Source organism: Ipomoea triloba, chromosome 7, assembly GCF_003576645.1.
Source record: "Ipomoea triloba cultivar NCNSP0323 chromosome 7, ASM357664v1".
In the NCBI taxonomy this organism is placed as follows: Eukaryota; Viridiplantae; Streptophyta; class Magnoliopsida; order Solanales; family Convolvulaceae; genus Ipomoea; species Ipomoea triloba.
The window spans coordinates 2,510,239-2,534,555 of NC_044922.1; the positions used below are offsets into that span (position 1 = coordinate 2,510,239).

The following is a 24,317-nucleotide window of genomic DNA, read 5'->3' on the forward strand; positions in this document are numbered from 1 at the left end:
TATGGGGACTAAAACTGAGACAAGACAACGTGCTCAAATCTTGAGTGACTACTCACAACCCAACAATTTTGCACTTCTATCCACGGCAGGAGATCAGATGAAGAAAAGGGTAAAATATTTGCATGGAATACTCACTTGACGCGTGTGCACCGTTACGTTGGCAATTGAGCTAATTATTCATAGTCACGTCTCAAGTGTACCTGAATTCCTGTAGCCACAACTCACATGCACCACAATTTAAGGCCTTGGGACAGGCAAATGCTATTAAATGAAAAAGGTTCCAACGGTTTCGATTATATTAACCCTCATCCTCTCATAGGGCAAAGTACCTCACCCAACCTGATAGTAATTATTCTGCGGACCTCCCGAATATTTATATAATAAATATTCACAATTCAACATTTAGTATATAAATATTCACAATTCAACATTTAGTATGTAAGTTATGAACATTTAATATGTAAATTGTGTATTTTAGATATAGATCCACCTTGCAAGGTGGAGGTGAGTCCATGGTGTAACTATTATAGTTTCATGCCATGATAATTCATTAGCCTCTTAAAGTAAAAGAATTAGTGCTTAGTGTCCACTAAGAAGTCAGTACTTTGTGTTCATAATAAACCCACTACATTAAGTGAAATTCTCATATTATGACTGTTAGAGATTAATTTTGAACCCTCACTCTCAATTTACTAACTGAGTTACTAGTGTAGTTAATTTTAATTAAATTGTAGATGGTATTTCTCACTGTAATTTTCATATATTCACCTTTACTCTATTTTTAAGTTTCATAGTTTACTTCTTAGTTCTTATTAAAGAAATTCATAATTATTTATCTTCATTCATTAAAATTAAGATATGTAGTAAGAGTGGAACTCATAGAAAGTAAATTGATTCCTTTTCATTAAGTTTAAAGTAAGTATTATCATTACAGTTTTGATTACTTTTAAATTAAATATTTATCAGTTTTTTATTTAAATAATAATAATGTACATGGTAGTTTAGGTGTTTAATTGGTGTTTTAAATGAGAACTACTCATCCCTTTAATGGCGGATAGGTTTAACTTTATATCTTGAAAAGACATTATTTATGACTATAAGTGACCCATGTGTTATGCTGATTCTATGCAGAATGTCCCTTCCTTACCTTCCAGTACTCGCAACAATTAAAATTTAATTTTTTTTAAAAAAAAAAGTGAGATAAAACTTGAAGAGGACACGTATGTTTGACTATAAATGGCTGTCATTCATTTCGATTTGAACGGCCATACCATCTAATGATCTAAAGGTGGACATCTTTTTTCACAGATCTAAAGGTGGACATCTTTTTTTCACAGTTACAGTAGTTAAAAAATTGGGACAAGTTTCACTCCAATTACTCAAAAAATTAATTAGTAACTATAAGATTTTCAATAGAGTAACTTAAAAATAGACTTTAATAACCATAAAATTTTAAATTTAATTTTTTTTGGAATCTTTTTAGTTTAAGTTGTGATCAATTTAAATCGATTTATTTCATTGTGATTTTAGGATCAATTCAAATTTTATAACTTGAGTAACAAATGATGATGGATTGACAAAGTTAGCACTATATATACAAAAATGCCGCTTTTAGTATCAATCAATATCGATACTACCCTTAACTTGCATCAAGTTTATATGTCTCATATCGATTACTGATGAGAATTTGGCTTGCATTAGATACAACTCAAAAATTTTGAGATTGTACTAGTTAGGTGTAATAGCGATAATGCCACAATTGCATCCAATACAAATTACAAAATTTTTTGTAGACATTTTTTTTATTGTAGTTAGTGCAAAAGACATTAATTAAAAAAAAATTGAAACAATAATGTTGGAAATATGAAATTACGAACATTTTTGAGGCACTACCTAAAACCAACCAATCGACCATCCTAATCACATGCTAATAATCAATAAAATTCTGAAAGTCCACGCTTTACTAAATTTTTAAAAATCATTGTACCTAATACGCCAACAACTCCTTAATTGTTGGCACTTGTACATAGAATAATTCAAAAATGATTAATCAAAACCTAATTAATCAGTAATTGAACCAAAATAACTTGACTATGCCAAGTTGCCAACTATACTCCATTACTCCTTATGTAAATATACAAAGAAAAAGGATAAATGACATTTGAAGCTGTGTGGTGGAGTATGATTATTTAGAAAGTTATGAGTTCAATTTTTGCCTATATTTTTTAGTCGAATTCGTGCGCATTATTTTTTTTAATGCGATTTATCTATCCAGTGTGATTATTTATGCAATTCAACTAAATTTTGTTTTCAAAAAAAAAAATTTATGCAATTCAACATTGGTGACTAGGTGGTTGACAGGAAGGTGATTAGTGTCCCTTCGACACCTCTAATTTCAATTAAGTGAATCTTTTCAGCAAATTTTTATGTGTCTTTTGATTTGTGTATTTTGTTCTGATGTTTTTCATCTATTGCCTTACGATAGTACATTATAATTAAGTAGTTGTATATTTAAATATCAATCCACCATAATAGTAACATGGTGGGAAGTGACATGCAAGACTAGGTCAGTTTAGTCCTCACCAAACGATCGAAAGGCAAAATTGTATTGCACGATCAGTTACATCATTAGTTTTCTTGTCCCATCATTCCTCCTACCATTGCTTCTTTTTTAAGACAAAACAAATATTTAATAATAATAATAATAATAATAATAAACACTCCCAAGTCCTAATCTCCTAACCTACGAATTTGGTACTTCGTATTTTTTTTGTCTGATTACAGGTTTTTTGGTTGAGTAATTTTGTCTGTTTTTTTTTTTTTAAAATTTTATTTACACCTAAATTCGCAATCACAATCTGAATTGTGAATGTTGTCTTGTAATTTTACAAAAGACAATAATGAGATAAACTATCTAAGAGGATTAATAGATACATAAAGTCTAACTTAAAACCTTATTGTTATTCTTGTGAATTTCTTAGAATTTGTTAAAATATAACTACATATATATTTTTTGTATTTCTTAGAATTTTTAAGTAGTTTTAGCAGAGGCAATAGTGAATTGATTATTGGCATCGCTTTCTACTATAAGTTCTCCATCTATCAACCCCCCTTTCTTCAACCTCTTTCTCCGGCCATTCTCATTCCTTCAAAAAAAAAAAACCAAAAACTTTTTTTGGGGGAAAAGATCAGAAAAAATGAGATCGAAAACCCAATTCCCCATTAATCTCAACTTCAAGCTCATCCTCATCTGCTTCTTCTTCCTCTTCTTAATCTTCCTAATCCCAAGATCAGTTTTCTCGCCGGCGACGCCGTCGTCGTCACTCCATGCATCCTCACAATCCCCGCCGGAAAATCAAGAACCGCCGGAAAATCAAGAACCGACAACAACAACGGCCGCCGCGCTGCCGTCGTGCCGGACCCAGAGCTGCGGCAAGATCCCGCCGTCGCTGGCCGACGCGCTGGTGCACTACGTGACCACCAACATCACTCCCCAGCAGACGATGAAGGAAATCTCGGTGTCCATGAGGGTTCTGGAGAAGAAGTCCCCCTGCAACTTCTTGGTCTTCGGCCTCGGCCATGATAGCCTCATGTGGACCTCCCTTAACCACGGCGGCCGGACGGTTTTCCTCGAGGAGGACCGCTCCTGGATCAACCAGATTCACCGCCAGTTACCCTCACTTGAATCCTACCATGTCACCTATGATACTAAGGTAATTCTCAGCCGTACATTTGACTTTTCTGACGTTCAATCACTATTTTAGAATATACAATATAATTTGTAGAGTACTACAAGGATTTAAATCAACAGCTTAGATTGTCAATGACTCAAAATTTTTGCAATAAATCATTCTTGTTGAGAGTAGAACTTATAAATTTTTAGTTACTAAGTGAATAGTCTTATTAACGAACTTAACTGGAGATGTCCTATGGCCAATTTGATTTGTCTCGTATAAATTTGATTCTTCAATTTTTAATGAGTTTTTGAGCAATGGAGAAACTTGCCGTTACTATCTGAATCTTTGAGGGGTGCAGCCAGCAAAGCACCGAGATAAATTAGTTTAGATTAGCTGATTATGTTACTTGGGGTTAGGTTTACTACTGCAGTGGTTTTAGAGGTGAGATTTTGTGCGTTTAAATTAGTCCAGCAAAATTAGGATAACTTAAGTTTAAAAAATTAACTTAGGTTCTGCATAATGGCAAATTATTATGTCGACCCGAATCTACTCTACAATGTAGACTCGGATCTAAAATATACAATTTACATACATAATGTTTACAATTTATATATGAAATGTTCACAATTTAGATACAGAATATTTACAATTTGACAGTGAACAGGTGACTGAGGCGGACGAGCTCTTGGAAACGGGGGCTCGGGACGATTGCCAGGTCGTCGGCGATCCAAGAACGTCGAAATGCCGGCTGGCGCTGAAGGGCTTGCCGGAGGAGGTGTACGAGATAGAGTGGGATTTGATAATGGTGGACGCGCCGACGGGGTACCACGACGAGGCGCCGGGGAGGATGGCCGCCATTTACACCGCCGGACTTATCGCCCGGAACCGGGAAGACGGCGAAACCGACGTGTTCGTTCACGACGTGGACAGGGTCGTGGAAGATAAATTCTCCAAAACTTTTTTGTGTGAAGGGTACATGATCGAACAAGAAGGACGGATTCGACATTTCACCATTCCCAGCCATAGAGCTCGCTCCGGTAGGCCGTTCTGTCCACAGTGAGACACTGACATATAGATAACAAAAAAATTGCCAAAAATTTTACAATGTTGAGGGTTATAATATCATGTGCTTTGTAGAGTTGTACTTTATGCTTTGTGAGTTGTACATTTTTTATGTACTTCTGGTAAAGTAAAAGGTACGATTTGATAGAGCACACGGTATTGTAAAATTTACCGAGGATTTGAAACAATTTGGGAAAAATTATGGATCGAGTTTGTTGTACTTTGTGCTTTACAGGCTGTACTTTTTTCTTTGTGCTTCTGGTGAAGCAAAAAAAAAGGTACAATTTCATTGAGCACACGGTATTGGAAAATTTGTGGAGGATTTAATTTGTATCATCATGATCTTTTCAGTAATTTCTAATGATAGGTTTTGATATATAAACAATTTATATGTTCCTTTTGTTGATACAATAATGTATAGAGGCTCTCTATTTCACTTGGTGATGATATTCGATTTTCTTTGTTTTTGTTTGTTCATTGGATGTAATATTATTGTGAGCTAATAATATATAGTTTTACTAGGAAATTATAAATTTTGAGGATGGAGTTTGTTTTCTTATCGAAACACTAATACATATTTATTTTTAATATACTGTAAGTTTATTTATTTTTTAAATGTAATACACTAAAATTAGCTTGTATCAATATATAATAACATACTAAAAATAAACTCTTAATACACTAAAAATGAATCTGAAGTATACAAAAAATGAGCATATGTATCAATTCTCGACTTTACAATGTGAAATTGTGGGTTATGGATTTATGGTCCACGGTATAACAATTATTTTTTATAATACCAACACTAATTAAAGTGATTTTTTTTTCTCATATTCCGTTAGTTAGAGAAAGAGTTATTAAAATTAAAATTGTGATTAATTTAATGCACTAATGGAAAGAGTTGTTAAAATTAAAATTGTGATTAGTTTACTTGCAATAAATTTTGGTACTAATGTCGGTTGACTCAACTGTAGGAGAAGATTGTACCTTAGGTCACATATTTAAATTTCTTATGATGTTAGTCCTAGCACTTGGTGAAGATGCTTTAACACAAAAGAAGACCCTACATTAGTGTCTAGCATATAATTTTTGTCTTTTGTCACAGGTCACAATTACGGTGCAATAGTATTATCATACATAAAAATTATCATTACTTGAGTTTTTATGGAATTGCTTATAAGTCTTTTTGAAGCGGTCAATTATAGGTAATTAATGCTAGTTTATTTTTTCATGGTTCTTTACCATCTAAGGTTATAATACAGACTTCACCTAAAGAAATTACACACTTGATGTCTTGATCTTAGAGGATAATAAGGATGGCAATGAAGAATTGTTGAGACTCATCTCTAATCATTTTGAGAATATCCTTTTCTAAATCTAATATTCATAAAATACTTAATAGTTTGATATAGTTGGTAAGTAAATTGTTAATTTAACTTAAAGGTTGGAGTTTGACTCCTATAAAGGATAGACACTCGAATAAATATAATTTTTCGTTTGGAATAGATCAATCGTTATATTGTGGATCATGGTACTTATTGCAAGATAGATCACTGACATACAAATTCATTTTTGGTTTACTAAAAATTCATTTTTAGTGTGTTACATGTCATCTTTTAAGGGTTAATTTTTATTGCATTGCAGGTTCATATTTAATTATTATTTAAAAATAAATATTTATTATATTAATTAAAAAAGAATTTTTAGTATATATACTTAAAATGAGCATTTATTAGTCACTGACATTGTAATTTGCTAGAATGGATTGGGCCTCTTTAGTTCTTTAATTGGGCTTGGGCCATTTTTTATTTTTACTTTAGAAACCCAACCTCCACTAGACGTACAAACTGGGGGTTGGTTTTGTTAATAATGTTTAACACGGGGCTGAAATGAAATAAAAGCAAAAATGGTGCGACGTCGTATTAACTGCGAGATAAGTCTCTAATTCCCTATCCATTTGGACCCTTGGCTATTGTGCTCCGTAATCTTCTTCGCTCTCTTCACTCAGCGAATTGAAGCTTCGAAAATGGCGAAAGGTAAGAAGGAGCTTCTCACGTCGGCCCCATGGAGGGTGGGCCCCGAAGAGGACGAGAAGTTCAAGGACGCAAAGATGAAGGTTACGAGCCAGCCGGGTTCGACTCCCACTATGCACGTCCCCGGGATGAAGTCCGTTAAATCCAAAGCCACTGAGCTCGAAGACGATTCTCGCACTGAAATTGACCCTGAACTACGCTACAGCTTCCAGCGCAACTTCCAGGTCTCCCCTCCTCATTTACATATGTTTATGTATATACATTTATGGTGAATATATTGAAAATGTGTGATTTTCCTGCCTAAGTTTGACCTAGTTTGATTGGTTGTAGTTTTGGTGTCTCTATGCTTTCTCATTTGGAGAGGTACAACGTTTAATGCGTAATGGACAAGGTTTTAGTTGGATTGACCTCAAACTAATGGAAATTTCTTCTTTTTTGGCTTCATTTGGGTGTAAATTATATATGTGTGTTTACCCTGCATTGTGACTCGAGCTAAACCAGCCTAGGTTACCATGTGTGTTTACCCTGCATTGTGACCCCAAAGGATCGAGCTAAACCAACCTAGGTTTATTGTTGTGTACTTGTGAACATCTTATACTCTGGCTGTATCTTTTCTTTCAATGAAGTCTTTAATTTAGTCGCTGTGTTGGCAATATTGTTATGGTTGCAAGAATATTGAAATAACTTCAATTATTGTTTATTGTTTATAGCAAGAATTCTAATGATCTCGGTCAACTAGCATCAAGCAATGTTGGCCTAATTTTAATGTTGAGGGTTTGGTCTACGAGACAATAACCTCAACTATTGTTTATTATCTATTATTACAAGAAATTGATCAACTAGCACCATATATTGTTGGTCTACGCTGTTTTATTACTTGCAACCATACCCGCTTGGGCATATGGTTCGGAAGTGTACCTTGATATTTGTTGATGGGATCTTTTGGTATATACCCATGGGGATTGGTTTGCCTAAAATCCAGCCCATGTCTTAAAAAAAGGACACCTAAATTGTTGGTGCAATGGAATTTTTCTTCGTCTTTGAAATATCTAATTTGTACTTGCCCATCCTTACCTGTCAAAAGCAGGAAAAATTATAATAACAATTAACCTGACTTGCATATGGCTAGTATGGTGGCTAGTGATGAAATTTAGTATTTCCATTTCTTTTATCTTGTTGACTAGTGTGACAAATTTTGCATTTGAGACCGGCTATTAGTTTAACTAATAAGATTTCCACTTCTGCAGTTTCTTCAGCGTGTTTTCAGCATTGACACCATTGTTAAACCTCTCCCATCTGGAATGCAATACAATGTTTCTCGTAACTTGAGCTTCTTTACTCGCATCTTTACACAGTTCTTTGGTAAGTTTCAACCCATTCATTATTATTCATTTGTTTGACTATATATACATGTTTGGGGAAAATGGAAAGACACTGGACCTTTTTCTTTGGCCACCAGGACAGAGGAGAACTTACTAATACTAGCTGTTTATTACTATTGCGAAAACTTAGTTGATCTTTAGAGTCGAATCAGTTTCATAACACCCAATCTCCCCCAGTTTTAGGGGTTGGCTGCAATATATATATTTATATTTTTTTGCAGTCAGTATCCGAGGGTGTGCATTGGGTAAACCTTGCCTTGTGACCCTAGCCGGCAAAGGACCACAAGGGAGTAAACTAGCCTAGGTTGCCCATAGCTGACCGGCTCAAACTCAATAGGTCACTCCCGTTGGGAGTCGAATTTGTAACATTGTGGATTACCAAGTCAACAGACTGACTAGCTTGGTTGTGGTTGCCCCTAATATGTTCTGTTTTAGTTCCACAAGACAGACCAGCGATCATTTCCACAGCCGTTCTAATTTGGATTTTCATTTGACCAGATCCTGATGGAATAGCAGATGCACAAAAATCTCTAGGCTTGGGACAAGAAGGAAAAACGCGTAGGGTGAGTTGAAGAAGTTGCCAAGTATCTGTAACTATTGTGTATGGAATTGTCTGCAATTTTTGTGTGTTGGCATACTATTGCTCATTTTTACTGCTCTGCTACCTTCGAAATCTATAAAGTGAGGATCATAAATTCATAACTTTCTTCCCTTGGCCTTTGTATGGTTCTGTTCCATGTTTATAGATTATGCCAATTCTCATAATTCTTTCTGGGAAATCAAAGGATTCTCTTGGCATGAATGACTGCAATTTAATCTTAGGGCGTGTTTGGAAAGCAGCAAAATGTCATATAGGAAAACTCTATATGACTTCTGAAAAATGTCGATCGGACGGGTCACTCTTATGTAAAAAAGTGAGAACAGATCTGATACATCTATCTGGGTAGATCAACGATTGTGAGTGGTTGAAATATAAGGAGAAAAATGACATAGTTAATTTTATAAATATTGCAAATTTAAAATAATTATAAAATTGACTGCGTGTTTTGTTTTTTTAACTAAAACCCTATGATGAAGCTTGAATGCTTGATAGACAAGTAAAATCAGTCATCACTTTTTGTAGGACAACCATTTATGTTCTCATTCAATGACTTAAATTTCCAGATCTATCCACACCAACTCATGAGAAATATTAGACTCATTTGATCATAAGTCTATCGGCTATTGTTTATTTTAGTCCACAAATCAAACATTGATTTCTTATTGCAATATAGTTTCTGTTCATTATATATGTGAAGAGTTAATACCCAAAATTGTCCTCGACTATAGTGGTTTTTCTCACTTTGGTCTCATAAAAGGGTCCCAGACTTTAGTGTTATCACTCAAAACTGTCCTAAGCTGTCAAACTGGTGTCAAGTACAGGAGCAAAATAGCCAATTCAACTTTAAACTTTAAACTTCCATTTAAAAGGTCTTCCATCTCAATTCTGAACTGAGGAAACAATGAGGATGTGGCAACGAAATATAAAGCATGTTTGAAGCGAAAGATAACAAAATCTAGCATAATGTTTCTGCCATAGATTTAATCCTTAGACTGTTGCTTCAAGTAGCAACCAAAATCACTAAAGCTGAGAAATATCATCAGTTCTCGTAGATCCAAGGGTGAAGCTCACTCCTTCTGGGAACTAAATGGAAATTTCCTTCCCCGCACTCTCAACTGAATCACTACCATGGATGACATTTCTCCCAATGTCAATAGCAAAGTCACCACGGATGGTGCCCAATGATCTTCCTACCAGTCACAACCACACCCTTTCCTTCCCACACCATTACCACAACAGGGCCAGAAACAATGTGATGAGCTTCAAACCTTTCAGAGACAAATCTTTCTACTCAAACCTACCAATGATTTCACCAACCAGGCCGCGTTGGACACTCGCCACTCGGAGAAGACGACGGACTGGCGGTGGCTGCGAGAGACGAGAGTGCAAAACGGAGGAGCAGAGCCGGTAGGTAGGGGCGCAGGGCAGTCAGCAGAGGGGGCTGGTGGCTGCGAGAGATGAGGTGAAATGGTGAATTAGGGATTTGGCTGTCAGGCTTTGGACCTTCGGTTTCACACTTACACTTCAATGGGAGCTTAAAGTTGAATTCACTATTTTGCCCCTATACTTAACACCAGTTTGACAGCTTAACTAACCGAGGAGGACAGTTTTGAGTGATAACACTAAAGTCTATGACCACTTTATGAGACCAAATGACAAAATTGAAAAAAACCACTGGACAATTTCCGTTGCACGCATATTCCCTTTTCTTTGAAGTATACTATTTTTATTCTCGCAATCCAAAAGTCACGTTGAATTTTTGAAACTACACTTGATAGATTATACATATATTCTTTGCTAGCTTTAATCATGTAATTAATTACTTGTTTTTACTTTTTATAAACATTAATTCAGTAAGTAAATGCTTTAAATCTTTAATTAATTGCACGGTTTCACTTCTTATAGATAACTATTTGATAATTTAAGTATGTAACCTACCGTAATTACCTTAGCCGATAATTTTATTTTTTTTTAAATAATATTGTTTATTTTCAAGATCTATATAAAGGGTCATATCTTGTGAAAGATAATATAATCCCTTCATTCTCAAAAAAATAATTATTGTTGCAACATATAACAAAGATCATGAAGAACTGCAGCGGGGCTTGCCATTCTTTCTTTGACAATCTTCTTGACTCTACTTAACCCTTCTTTAGGTACTTTTTATTATTATTATTTTCTTTTTCAAATTTTGATATAATGTAAATTAATTAATAAAATATAATAACTTATGTTTGGTTTTGTTTTGACCATTTTCACTTTTCTTTTTTAAGGTGAATGGAAATTTTGCCCAGGAACTTTTACTGCAAATGGTGTATGTGGGAGCATTAGTTGTGGAAATTTGGCATTATTTCAATGGCCAGCAAGCAAAATGCCTCAGCGTTGTAGATGTTCTGCTGCTGGAGCAAACAAAAGCCTTTGTACTTGTCAAATCATTTGTGATGTATGACAATAATTATTGTTATTTGGCTTCAAATATTAATAAAATAACAAAATATTTTAATATAATGATGTTTTGTTTTATTTTATTTTTAGTTAATTATATAAGCGAAATTCTTATTGCAAAATTGTAAACAACAAAAAGAATGGACAAAAATTCGATTCTCAAAGAAATGGACAACATTATCATTGTTTGCCCTAGTGTAGTTCGATTCTCAAAGAAATGGACAAAAATTCGATTCTCAAAGAAATTAGATAATACGTGATATAGTTTAAATAAAAGTAGAACATACAATTTTTACATGAAAAATCAAAATGTAAATACCATAAGTGTTGTGTGATTAAGTCAAATGAAGTTGATGGGTTCCTTTTGTTGTGATAGTATATGCACACACTCAAGGTTTCTTGGAAAGTTTTATAGGAAGCTCTAACTTGGTGAAGAAGACAGCTGAGAATAGGAGAATGGGGGCTACACTGCTGGAAATTATCATTTTTCCGACCTCATTTCCGACCACCTAAAAATATGGTCACAAAAAGTGACTTTTTCTCAATTTTCCGTCGGTAGGTTATGGTGGTCGGAAAGTGGTCGGAATTTCCGACCACCTTTAGTAAGTAGTCGGAAATTCCGACCAGTATTTACAAAGTGGTCAGAAAATTTTCGTCGCATTTATTTATTTTTAATTATAGAGCATTTCCGACCCCAGGGTAGTCGGAAATTCCGACCACAATGTAAAAGTGGTCGAAAATGTTTTTTGGCAGTTTAAATTGTTTAAACTGAGCTTTTGTTCCGACCATCTTGTGGTCGGTATTTCCGACCACTATAAGTGGTGGTCGGAAAATTACTAATTTTTTTTTATGTGGTTCAGATTTTAACTTGCATTTCTTCACCCGACCACCAAGTATGTTGACATGTTGTAATATTCAATATAAACAACTAAATTAGCCTCGCGTAGCAACCAGCATTATTTCACCATTCTTGTTATGAAAATAACATTGTGTCGCCCTTTCCATATAGATATATGAAATCATTTTCTAATTTCAATTCCTTAAAACCTTTATTGTTGTTAGGACTCTACAATTCTAGTTTTATTGAGAATCATAATTCTATTTAGTTTCATAATCCCACGTAATGCTGGTTATCAACACGGTCGCTGCCTACGTGAAGCAAGCGGATCGGAGGCGGTGTCCCATCGTCTTCCCCTACTGTAATCTCCACTGCTACCGGTCGTTACTCTTTTATTTTCGCATTGTTGGTTTCATTTGCTTTGTTTTACTGTTTTAATTTTGTTTGCAATTTATGTGTTTTTCCTCTCGTTGTTTTGACGAGTTTCTTCCTCTCGTTTACTTTGGCGACCATAAAGCGTGAAATGATAAAACTAGTCATGGCGTATGTGAATCTCATCTTGGGTGACAACCATGAAAATATAAAAAGAAACACCTCTAAACTATGATATACAGTTTAGCTCGATGGAGATATTGTCAATAGATAGAAGAATGGAAATAGATACTCATGTGGTGTGCAAGACTATTCAACCAGTGTTAGTCTTGGGTACGTTTGACCAAATCATTAAAGAAGTTTTAAGTTCATCCAACAAATTCAGTTTCAAATTTGTAAAACAGTATGCGAATCAAGTAGCTAATAGCTTATTGTGTTAGTTGATTTGACTATTGGATAGAATTAATCACAACTATTAAATTGTTTAATTAAATCAAATGATCAGATAAGTCCACAGGTCCTCACCTAACTATAAGTCCTCATTTGATCATATATATATATATATATATATATATATATATATATATATATATATATATATATATATATATATATAACTTAGGGGTGTTTGTTGATAGTTAATTAGTTTAGCTGGTAGCTAATAGCTTATTGTGTTAGTTGATTTGACTAACTGATTGTATTAGCTAGTTATAAAAATACGTATTAACTGTTTACTATTAACTGGTTGCATGTAAAATGACTAATAATTTATTATTATTATTATTATGTAAAGTTTAATATAATTTACTTTTTATAATAATAATAATAGTCATCATCATAAATTATTTTTAATTATAAACATATAAATTTTAAAATAATTTTATTTTAAAGTTGATATTGTTGTAGTTATTATTATTATTATTATTATTATTATTATTATTATTATTATTATTATTATGCAAAAAAAAATTGTGCTAAAATTTCACTCCAAATTATTAATTAAAATTGGCGCCATTCTCAATTCAATCCCAAATTTTCGCCAATATCTCCCTCCTTAGCTCTCCAAATTGTGGCTTTATTAAAAAAACAATACTCCTTAGAACAAAACCCTAGTTCCCCCCAGATCTCAGATCCGCTCCTATCACTCTCTCACTCTCCGTTTCTCCCTTCTCACCCTCTCACTCAGACGACGCCAGCCTCCACCACGAACCGCCTCCACCGCTACAGCCGCCGACGCCGCCGTCGACGTTGCGTTGCCACTGCCTCCCCTGCGAAGACGCCGACGCTGCCACCACCTCTGGCCCAGCCCTCACCGTTGAAAGTCCCACTGCCTCGCCACTCACCAGTCTACCACGGTGCTGCGCTGCTGCCAGTCCACCGCCTCCCACTGCATCGCCTCCGCCTGTCCGCCTCTGCCTCGGCCCTCGTCAGTCGCCTCGAGCCCTCGACACCAGCCACCGCCCACCAGGTTTGGTCTTCTACTCTTCTTTGACTCTTCCCTTACTAATTAACATCAACTCCTCAAAATCTCATCCCTTGAAGTCTGGAACTATAAATGTTAATTTCAATAATTTATTCACCTAATTTTCCTAACTTTTGGTTTGCTCTAATTTCTCTAATTTCGTTTTTGCATTAATTCCCCTAATTTTGAAGATAGTTTTTGCCCTAATTGTCCCAATTTTGTTTGTTTGTTTGTTTTTTTTTTGTTTTTTTTTTAAAAAAAAGTTTTTAGTTGCTGCTATAGTGCCCACTGGCTAATAAAAAAAGTTTTTAGTTGCTGCTATAGTGCCCACTGGCTAATTAAAAAAGTTTTTAGTTGCTGCTATAGTGCCCACTGGCTAATTCATCAATTTCTAATTTGTTATTAGTTAATTACTAATTGCTTATTTAGTTAATCTGTTAATGTGTTTACTTAATTTGTTAATGTGAATTATTTACTAATTTTACTTAATCTGTTAATGAAAATGAAGCCCGGGCTGGTAATCTAATGGAAGTTTGAATATTCTGTGAAGCCCGGGCTGGTAATCTAATGGAAGTTTGAATATTCTGTGAGTTTTACACTTTGTGTCTATATATTCTGCGAGTTTTACAATGGATTAACCCTGCGAGTTTTACAAATTTTTCTTGGGAATGATCTCAACAAACTACAAGAAATACAAATTTTTCTTGGGAATGATCTCAACAAACTACAAGAAATTCTGAGTCTACGTCATAAACATAGAGCAGAACTCCTCCTCAGGAGAGATGAGGAGATGGTAGATACCTCTTGTATTGATATTCCTTCTTACTGTCTTGATTTTATATTTTATGAACTTATATATTTGCATCATTATTACCTCAGTATCTAATTCTTGGTAGGTCTCTCAAGTTAAAATGCATTACATGACTATGTAGTTTTGTTATCCAGGCACTACTTTATGCATATCCATTTGATGTAGAGGCACAAAAGAAAATTGAAGTAGCAATCCGGCAAGTTAGTGCTGCTTCTTTGCCTCTTCCTTCTTATGTGTTTTTGCATCTATTATGCCTTTTATTTACATCCTCATTTAGTACGAGTTTTCAATAGCAAAATAGGAAATTGCAAAAATTCTGTTTTATATCTCCTTGCCGAGGAAATTTGTCATTTGCTATATCATAAAGACATTCTGGATTGCTCAACGGGTTGGCTTTCAGGATACAGAATTTGAATGTATTTATTTCTTTTCATCTAATTATTATCCTTTGAAACCTGGTATAAATATATATAAATCAATATCTCCTCTCTTTTAATTCATTCATTCTTTGAAAGAATTTTGTGCATTAAGGATGTAGTTTTGATACTACAACAGTGTAATTCAATATTATGGCAGTATAATCTTGGGGAGCATAAATCTCAAGCTTTGGATGATAAATTGCAGGCTTTGGACACAAAAGAAGATGAAGTGTCATAAATCTCACTTGGTTTCTCATTCATCATTTTTCAAGACAGGTTGGCACTTTAGAGAACATTATCAAGCACTCTCAGCTTGAGATCATTGAGCTTAAACATTCACTAGAAGAGCAAAGGTACCTTCTGTTCATCTTTGGTTGTATTGGCTTGATGCTATATGATTAAAGAGTAAACTCCATAATTCTATGAGGATTCTGTCATGAATATCTCAACAGAAAAACCAGTGTTGGTTTGGGTGTCTGTTTGCTAAATTGATGACAATGGCTGACACTTGGAAAGATTCAATTTTTCTATGAGCATTTTGTTTTTGTTTTTTTTTTTTTTTTTTTTTTTGTTTTTCCTTTTTGGGGATGAATGTATTGTATTGTTTCTTGACTTCTAAAATTCACCATCAAACTCTTGAATGGTTTAGAATGAGTTATCCAGAATGTATAAGAAGTTAAATTCTAGAATGTTTTAAATTTTCAATTGTACATTCATAAATGAATTCTCTTCATGAAATGTGTATGTCTTTCAACAATTGTCTTACCAACTTGCAACAAATATATATATATATATATATTCATTTCACTACAGAGGGATTCTCTGTAGTGGAATAAATTTTTTTTTATTTTTTGCCTCCAGTTTTCCGACCACCATGGTGGTCGGAAATTCAGACCACGGTGGTCGAAAGTACCGGACTCGCCTGGTCGCTCTCCTGGTCGTTTTTTTCCGACTACTTTCTAAAAGTGGTCGGAAATTCCGACCACTTCCACTGATGGTCGGATTTACCGACGAGGGTTTTTCCGGACACCCATATTGGTCGGAAAAGTGGTCGGACCAGGCCTTTCCGACCTAATTAAGGCCATTTCCGACCACTTTTGGGTGGTCGGAAATATGATGATTTCCAGCAGTGCTATAAGTTGCAGCTAGAGAGAGAAGGGATGAGAGTGACATTTTCTGGAATGTAGTGACATGTTGTGTGATAATGATGTCCACAAATATACCTAACTATAGTTTAAAAAAAAAAAAAGGTTTTTGAGGTGTCAATCCACTAGGAGAGGGAGGGGAGAGAGGAAAAAAAAAAATTGACCAAAAAAAAAGAGAAGAAAATGTTAAAATTACGCGCATAAGGTGCGCAATCAGTTAATCGAACCGTTTTAACCAAAGTTTTTAAAGGTTTACCTAGGCTTAACCGTTAACCAACTGACATTTGTATTACCGAATTAATCAAACTAAAATTTTTTTAGGTTAATCGGTCGGTTAACCGAAGTTTTTTAATCTAAAGTTTTAAATCTTCAAAATAATAATACCTATAATATAAATTCATAAGAAAATATACAAACACATTACTATAACGTAACAACACTACAAACATAAAAGCACAAATTATAAAGTCCAAACATCCATATATATATATATAAAATTTCGGTTAATTCGATTAACCGATAGTTCCGAATCTAATTAACCGTTAGTCAAAATTTTACAAATTATTTAACCATTAAGCGAACTGAAATTTTTTCTTAACGAACGGTTAAAATGGCAAAATGAATAAAAGGGTTAAGGGAATCTAAGATTACTTAAGAGAATGAAGGTTATCATATTCCTTTCAAAAAGAAAAAAAAAACATGATGTGGATGTGAAGTTGTATTCCTTGAAACATAAGGAGAAAAATGACAGATTCTATTTTTTAAATATTACAAATTCAAAATAATTATAAATTGACTTGGTATTTTTTTTACACTAAAACCCCCAAGATGAATTTAATTTGTATAAACATTAATTCAGTATGTAAATGCTTTAACTCTTTAATTAATTGCACGTTTTCACATTTTTATAGATAACGATTTGATAATTTAAGTATGTAACCTACCGTAATTACCATAGCCGATAATTTATTATTATTTTTTTAAAATAATGTTGCTTATTTTCAAGATCTATATAAGGGGTAGTATCTTGTGAAATATAATATAATTCTCTATTCTCAAAAAAGTAATTGTTGTTGCAACATATAGCAAAGATCATGAAGAACTACAGCTTGCTTGTCATTCTTTCTTTGGCAATTTTCTTGGCTCTACTTAACCCTTCTCTAGGTAATTTTTTTTTTCAAATTTTAATATAATGTAAATTAATTAATAAAATATAATAACTTATGTTTGGTTTTGTTTTGACCATTTTCACCTCTTTTGTTTTTTTTTTTGAAGGTCAATTGAAATTTTGCCCCGGAACTTTTACTGCAAATGGTGTATGTGGGAGCATTAGTTGTGGAAATTTAGCATTATTTCATTGGCCAGCAAGCAAAATGCCTCAGCGTTGTAGGTGTTCTGCTGCTGGAGCAAACCAAAGCCTTTGTACTTGTCAAATCGTTTGTGATGTATGACAATAATGATTGTTATTTGGCTTCAAATATTAATAAAATAACAAAATATTTTAATATAATGATGTTTTATTTTATTTTATTTTTAGTTTATATAAACGAAATTTTTATTGCAAAACACAATATTATTGCAAGCAACGAAAGAGAATGGACAAAAATTCGATTCTCAAGGAAATGAACAACATGCATATGGGAAGCTCTAACTCAGCTCCTATAATAATTCAAAATGCTCATATCAACCCTAAAATTGTTGATCATATCACAATATAAGAGAACCAGTCGTTATACTGTGGACCATGAGTGATGGTTGATACTGCAGTTGTGTTGAACTGATACTGCAGTTGTGTTGAAAAGATACTGCAGTTGTGTTGAAAGAGAATTGCAATTGCGCAGAACAGTGGCCGTGTCATCCATCTGGAACTGCAGTTGTGTTGAACGGATACTGCAGTTGTGTTGAAAAGATATTGCAGTTATGTTGAACGGATACTGCAGTTGTGTTGAACGGATGAATGGCCTCTGTTCCGTGCAACTGCAGTTTCCTTTCAACACAACTGCAGTATCTTTTCAACACAACTGCAGTATCCGTTCAACGCAACTGCAGTATCAGCTATGATCATGGTCCACAATGCATTGTGGACCATGGTCCACTATATAATTTGCGTAAGAGAACTGTTTGTTGATTTTCTTTTTCATATTATCATTTTTATTTTATATTCTCGACTATTTGTTAATCGCTTTTAGTTCATTGACTCTCACAAATTATCCAAATTCAGCTTAAAATTTTCGAAATGTCCTCACTTTTACCTTACTTCATTCTTTTTTCATATGAGAGTATTTTGAGCATTTTAAAGTGAATCTAGTTGACTTGAAATAGTCAAGAGACCATATTTAGCAAACTTAATAGTCGATATAATTAAAAGTTAAAATATTACATTATTGACGGACTGAAAGTGTTATTTCCCCTCAAATATTCAATAATCAGTATGTGGGCTTGATGAAAATCTCATTCTCAGTCAATTGATGCCATATATACTTGTTATCATCCTGCGATATTCTTCATCCACCTGCAAATTATATAATTAACAATGAAATGAAATGAAATATAATTGTTTTGCAAAAAAAACAATGAAATATAATTCCTTAAAAAAAAACAATGAAATATAATAATATATCAAAAGAAAATTCTCAATTTTTTTTTATATGATGAGAGAAATTCGCAATCACTAAGGTATGCACTAAAAAATCTAATTTGTAACGAAACAACCATAAGTAATTTAATATGGTATTGATAATTACCTTTTCTTGTAAATGTTTGTTTGTTGCTCTTAGAGTCCCTTCCTATAATAAAGAATCGAAACAATTAAAAAGTGAGGATTTAGCATAGTCGTCGTCTGTCAGAATTCATTAATGGTTGAAAGTTTTAATGGAAATAGGGATTTACCTTATTCTTCAGCTGCTGCATCTCTTGAAACATTAGATTCATCTGCATGGTAGTGTTCAATATTCAATAAGGGCTTCTCATTAATTTAAATTCTTTTACTTTTTTTTTTTCACTTAAAAGTGCGCTTCGGGTGAAGCTCGACTTGTGACCTTAACCAAAAAATAACCACAATAAGATAAAATAGTTTAGATTGTCTATAACTGACCTGCTCAAATCCAGAAAAACCTAGTTTAACTAGTGAATAATAAACATGAAAAGTAAAATAAGAAAAAGAGTAGTAATTCCGTTGTGGTATTTGATTGAGGAATTTGAGAATGTTCTTGTTGATATCTTGACATTTTTCTCGTCCTAAGAGCATGTATGTTTCTTTTGCATAAGAAAAGTATGTTTCTTTTGCATGCACGACTATCGAAAAATTAAGCACAAATAGAGCAATAGATGACCAAGAGATTTTTGATCTTCCTATATAAAGTTTAGCAATATATATATAGTAATTAACTAATTACTTGACTCTAAATTAGTTTAAATATGAAGTATCATCACTAGAGTAGTGAAAAAAATAATAGATAAGTAAAATTATATAATTAATGTGAGACAATAATTTGACAATTAGAGTTCACCTTTGCTGAATGTACATGATGCATCCACCCTTCAAGATACTTTTCAAGTGCATCCAATTCATATATACTCATTGCTCCAATTCCTCCCCCATACATGAACCTAAAATATAACATGTACTCAACTAGGTTATAATACATATATACATACACATATATAAACGAGTGCGCACATGCATATATATAGGTATTGGATCAAATGAGAACTTCCGCTCAGGTAAAAATTGTGGTCTAATTTTAGTAATTGATCTAGGATGATAAATATTTCAAATTTAAAGTGCACGTATGCACCAATTATAAGTGCAATCGTTGATATGTAATGGTGCAATAATGTATAGTTACATATTAGCGATTGCACTTGTAGCTGCTGCAGCACTTTTAAAATTCCAGTTCTGAATGCACATTTATCTATCAACGATTATATATACTTATAATTGTTACTCGTTGCACTTTCATAATTTTCACCTGAACTACCCATCAGAAGTTAAATATGGAGAAAAAATATATACCTTAGGCCCTCTTGGAGTATTGTAATTCGGTTTTTCAGCATGTTAATCTCCTCTTTTGCATCCTAATAAATAAATTATGAATATTCATTGTTATCATAGGAATATTAATGTGTAAATTAAAGTTAAATGCGTATTTTGTAATGACTAAACAATAGAGACTAAAACCATTAAAACTATATAAATAAAAGACAAAGAAAAACATATTTTCTTTTGCTAATAATAATAATAATATAATAAATTAAATTATTGGTTATTAATATTGTATATAGCATCTGATTCTGAAGATCACATATTCACATAAAGTAAACACGAAATTGCTTTCCACCATGCATTTGCAGGTATTTGTTTATATTTGTTTAGAAAAGATTCAAGCAAATTTTAAAAATAATTAATTAATTAAAAAAGAGTATATATATATACAGAGATTTACCAGAACATGCTTATCTCTGGGTTCCTGTTCAGTGACTTCAGTCACCTGAGCTCCCCCTGTAAACTTCACGTACTTGTCGATCATCCCTTGCATGTTTCTTTCATTTATTTATTCAAAAAAAATCTTATTAGAAATTAATCAAATCCTTTTTTTAAAGTTAGAAAATTAAATCATATATACTAGCATGCATGCTGGTGGGTTAAATTAGACCCATATTTTTTTTTGTTAGGCGAAATCCAATGAAGGGTCAATTGAAGTATGTGCTCCATCCGTCTAAACTGATAGTTTACCCATGACTTTTTGGGTTGCTCTGATACCAAATTGAAGCATGTGCTCCATCCAACTAAAAGTCTAAGCTGATAGTTGAACTGCACATTTATGTTTATATATTATATGCTCAACAGGGTCAAGTCAGTAGCTAAAGATTCGTCAAGTCTGACAGTATAAAAAAATAAAATTAAATCTTATATTTATTGAATCTAACAAGTGAGTGATAAACTAACCCTTGAGTGGCTAGGTCGTAGAGCTTCCCATTAGATGAAAAAACGAGGACGCCGACGTCGGCGTCGCACAGCACCGACAGCTCCTTGGCCTTCTTAATCAGGCCGGCGCGGCGCTTGCAGAACGTCACTTGCCGGTGCACCGGATTCTCGATCCTTTTCAACTGAATCTTCCCCCGACCCATATACACATACATATACGTTTCCAAACTTTTTCTTCTTCCTCGAAGTTAAAAAGATTTGTGATTCTTGAGAGTTGCAGACGACAACCTTCCACTAGTATGGACTAGCTTCGAGGTTGTCGGCGGCGCTCGAGTGTTGCTTTGCTGCCGTGAATAGCTGCAGCTTCATAAAACAACTCACTCATCTTCTCCCCAAAATGTTTCTTTGCTTATATATATATACATACAACCCCTTTAATTTGTGATTATTCCCACAAGTTCTTTTAAATTAATTAATTAATAGTTGGAAAAACACCTTTACACATCAGTACATTTAATGTCCTTCTTCTTATTTATTAAGTAGTATTTATTTTTTTTCTGTGTTCTAAGTTGTAAATGAGTTGAGCCATGCTTAGAGTTTGAGCTCAAAATATTAAATCAAGAATAAAATGTTATTACTTATATGAAAAATGCAATACTTTTATACTATGTACATTCTATATTATAATTAATTGTCATTAAATTAATAATTCTTTATGCACTCAAGTCATGAGTTTGGATGGGTTGCCCCAAAACATGGGCGATTGTAAATCTGTAATGAATATTTAACATGACATATAGCTAGTGGTAGATATTATATTCTTCAAGATTATGAAACATATATTCCCAAGGGGTTTAATTAAATGCTTTTATTTTCTATTTTTAAAATTTTTATAACCCTGATTTTCTGACTTTGTCAAACTATATACTAGACACCATGAACCCACCCCTAATCTATATGAAGAGGTAAATTGAGTCAATCTAACTTCGAGACTAAATACCAAACAGTACACTTATGCGCACAAGAAGCCTAACTCAAACCCAAACTATAATGTTCATGGCAGGAATCAAACCATATCCTACCCTACCACTGAAAACAAGTCTTAAGTGAAATTTATTACTAGATGCCTAAATCCTACCAAGGGTGTGCACAAGATAATCATGCTACATTTGTGTAATAGTCCGCAAACCCACAAATAAGATAAACTGTAATAACAAGACTCAATGCGAGAGACTCAATTAGAACACTCAAAAGAAAAAAAAAAAAAAAAAACCGAAATCAGCCAGAGAAGATCGAGGAGAAAATTTCTGTGGGCAGTGGTAAGGTATCCGTACAATTGAAAGTCAGTCGGGCATGTATGTATGTAGCTAGTGGAAATGCTTTTTCGATTTTCATGTGCATCCCACAACTATAATGTGCATGTACACATAATATTATCAATAATTATAATAATATCATTGAAATTTTAATATTTAATAAAATAAAAAAGAGGAAAGAAAATATAATGATAATGTTGAATGCAAAAACAAAGCTTGATTCTAGAAATAAAGAAGGAATCTTGTCAAATCAAACATTTTATTCAACAACAACAACAAATTAAAAATTTATTTTAATTAAGGATACTATTACAGTAAAAATTCTGTGTAGATGAATACATGAGGCATTATGATTAATTTATTATCTAATTAAAAGATTCCTAATTTAATAGTTAATCAATTACTACATACATATCATGTTAAATACTTTTACTAGAATAAAAATATTTTTCTTCAATCAAAGAGATAAAATTGACACTGCAAGACCTGTCGTATAGCCCACATGCCCTCCTACATGAGAAGTCGTTCGAGGAGGGGAGAGCCTACTTTAAAGGTATTTATTTATTTTAACTTGAGAGCTGTCATTCATATTGATTTTGTTTAGTCAATTAGAGTTTGATTAAAAAATAATAAATAAAATTCGTTATATAATATCCAAGATATGTAGTGTAATTTGTGACATGCAACATAAAGATTCCAAAGTCTATTGCCAAGAAGCAAATGGATGCAAATTAAAGGGTGAAAGTTCTAAAGTTAATTAGATCCCATAATATTAAATAATTTATAAAAATTTAATTTGTATTATTTGGTTGGCTAATAGTAAGGTGTTGAAAAGCATAGAAATGACCTCTCCAAAGCATAAGCACCAATCATAAAGTGAAACATTGGATGACAATATGGCATGCAAATTGTGCAAGAATACTTAGCCAAATCAGCATCGATCTTATGAAGATCATATCCAATTCCACAAATATTCCAAAATTCAAAATAGTTTGAACTATAAATTTTCATGTTTCTCGGTATATATATATATATCCATTACAAGAATGACTTTCCATAAAAATGTAATTTTAATTCTTCAGTTATTTACGTTTAATCATTTTAGTCATTGATAAGTTCTAAATGTAAAATTAATTCTTAGTACAGTTAAATAGGTGGATTTTGGTCCCTCTACTAATTTTTACTGTCCCTGTCAATCGGATAGGGCGAATTTGAGACCTCTCATTTAAGAAGTCTAAGCTATGCCGCTCGACCACAAAGCTTTTTACTATTAGAATCATACATTAAAGGCGGTATAAGAAACGAAAGAAAATATTGAGACAATTTCAATCAAATTAGTTAATCATTGACTTGATAATTAACTACTTGTAAAGTTTTAAGTTCATCATCATTTTCCTAATTCCTATATCAGTCTTCAAAGGTGTGGTCCACTAATGCTTTGCTCCGGCCAATAATCACACGACACAAGTTTAGGAGAATCTATGTTTGTAATATGCATTATGGGCATTACAAGATCACTACTATGTTATGAAAATGGTCTTTTTTGGGTGGTACAAGGTATCAATTTATGCCATTACAAAAGAGATTCCATTTCAAAAAGAATTCAGAGTCACATCAAAGCACAACACTTTGCAGATTCCTATATTTTGTCTGCTGGATTGCATTACATCTCATTGTTTCACTCAAATTCCTCATCTTGGCTCTTGACATCTCTCAACCGTTGTAGGTATTGGAGTTAGGTGAGAGAGTTAACTAGGTAATTATAAAATTTCAAGTTCAATTTTGAATGGAGTTATTTAGTGATCTTTTGATTTGAGACTATTAATT

General features: G+C 33.3%; 3 protein-coding genes and 1 long non-coding RNA gene across 5 annotated transcripts; 3 read left to right on the forward strand and 1 right to left on the reverse strand.

Annotated features, from left to right (window-relative positions):
• Nucleotides 1-3,079: 3,079 nt before the first annotated feature.
• On the forward strand, nucleotides 3,080-5,186 carry LOC116024695 (glucuronoxylan 4-O-methyltransferase 3-like). Its single transcript, XM_031265663.1, has 2 exons — nucleotides 3,080-3,713; nucleotides 4,342-5,186. Exons 1-2 carry the CDS (start codon nucleotides 3,198-3,200, stop codon nucleotides 4,735-4,737), a joined length of 912 nt encoding a protein of 303 aa, XP_031121523.1. The 5' UTR covers nucleotides 3,080-3,197; the 3' UTR covers nucleotides 4,738-5,186.
• A 1,518-nt stretch (nucleotides 5,187-6,704) lies between these two features.
• LOC116024901 lies at nucleotides 6,705-8,919 on the forward strand. Its single transcript, XM_031265934.1, has 3 exons — nucleotides 6,705-6,996; nucleotides 8,020-8,134; nucleotides 8,653-8,919. The coding sequence occupies exons 1-3, from the start codon at nucleotides 6,766-6,768 to the stop codon at nucleotides 8,724-8,726; spliced, it is 420 nt and encodes a 139-aa protein (XP_031121794.1). The 5' UTR covers nucleotides 6,705-6,765; the 3' UTR covers nucleotides 8,727-8,919.
• A 4,546-nt stretch (nucleotides 8,920-13,465) lies between these two features.
• LOC116025015 lies at nucleotides 13,466-15,840 on the forward strand. Of its 2 annotated transcripts, none has more exons than XR_004099566.1 (3): nucleotides 13,466-13,878; nucleotides 14,818-14,883; nucleotides 15,260-15,840. It is a non-coding gene; the product is annotated as an uncharacterized LOC116025015 (long non-coding RNA). The 2 variants fall into 2 exon arrangements; XR_004099567.1 differs by having other exon boundaries at nucleotides 15,308-15,840.
• A 2,780-nt stretch (nucleotides 15,841-18,620) lies between these two features.
• On the reverse strand, nucleotides 18,621-21,536 carry LOC116025014 (agamous-like MADS-box protein AGL12). Its single transcript, XM_031266071.1, has 7 exons — nucleotides 21,196-21,536; nucleotides 20,693-20,789; nucleotides 20,263-20,324; nucleotides 19,757-19,856; nucleotides 19,137-19,178; nucleotides 18,992-19,033; nucleotides 18,621-18,759 (listed from the first exon to the last, which is right to left on the reverse strand). The coding sequence occupies exons 1-7, from the start codon at nucleotides 21,387-21,389 to the stop codon at nucleotides 18,709-18,711; spliced, it is 588 nt and encodes a 195-aa protein (XP_031121931.1). The 5' UTR covers nucleotides 21,390-21,536; the 3' UTR covers nucleotides 18,621-18,708.
• Between the last annotated feature and the right edge of the window lie 2,781 nt (nucleotides 21,537-24,317).

Coding starts and splice junctions, on each gene's coding strand:
- LOC116024695 (XM_031265663.1), top strand. CDS start 3,198: ATGAGATCGAAAACCCAATTCCCCATTAATCTCAACTTCAAGCTCATC. Junction 3,714..4,341: donor ATGTCACCTATGATACTAAG/GTAATTCTCAGC, acceptor GACAGTGAACAG/GTGACTGAGGCGGACGAGCT.
- LOC116024901 (XM_031265934.1), top strand. CDS start 6,766: ATGGCGAAAGGTAAGAAGGAGCTTCTCACGTCGGCCCCATGGAGGGTG. Junction 6,997..8,019: donor GCTTCCAGCGCAACTTCCAG/GTCTCCCCTCCT, acceptor CCACTTCTGCAG/TTTCTTCAGCGTGTTTTCAG. Junction 8,135..8,652: donor CATCTTTACACAGTTCTTTG/GTAAGTTTCAAC, acceptor TCATTTGACCAG/ATCCTGATGGAATAGCAGAT.
- LOC116025014 (XM_031266071.1), bottom strand. CDS start 21,389: ATGTATGTGTATATGGGTCGGGGGAAGATTCAGTTGAAAAGGATCGAG. Junction 19,857..20,262: donor ATACTCCAAGAGGGCCTAAG/GTATATATTTTT, acceptor GTTATATTTTAG/GTTCATGTATGGGGGAGGAA. Junction 19,034..19,136: donor TGCAGCAGCTGAAGAATAAG/GTAAATCCCTAT, acceptor TCTTTATTATAG/GAAGGGACTCTAAGAGCAAC.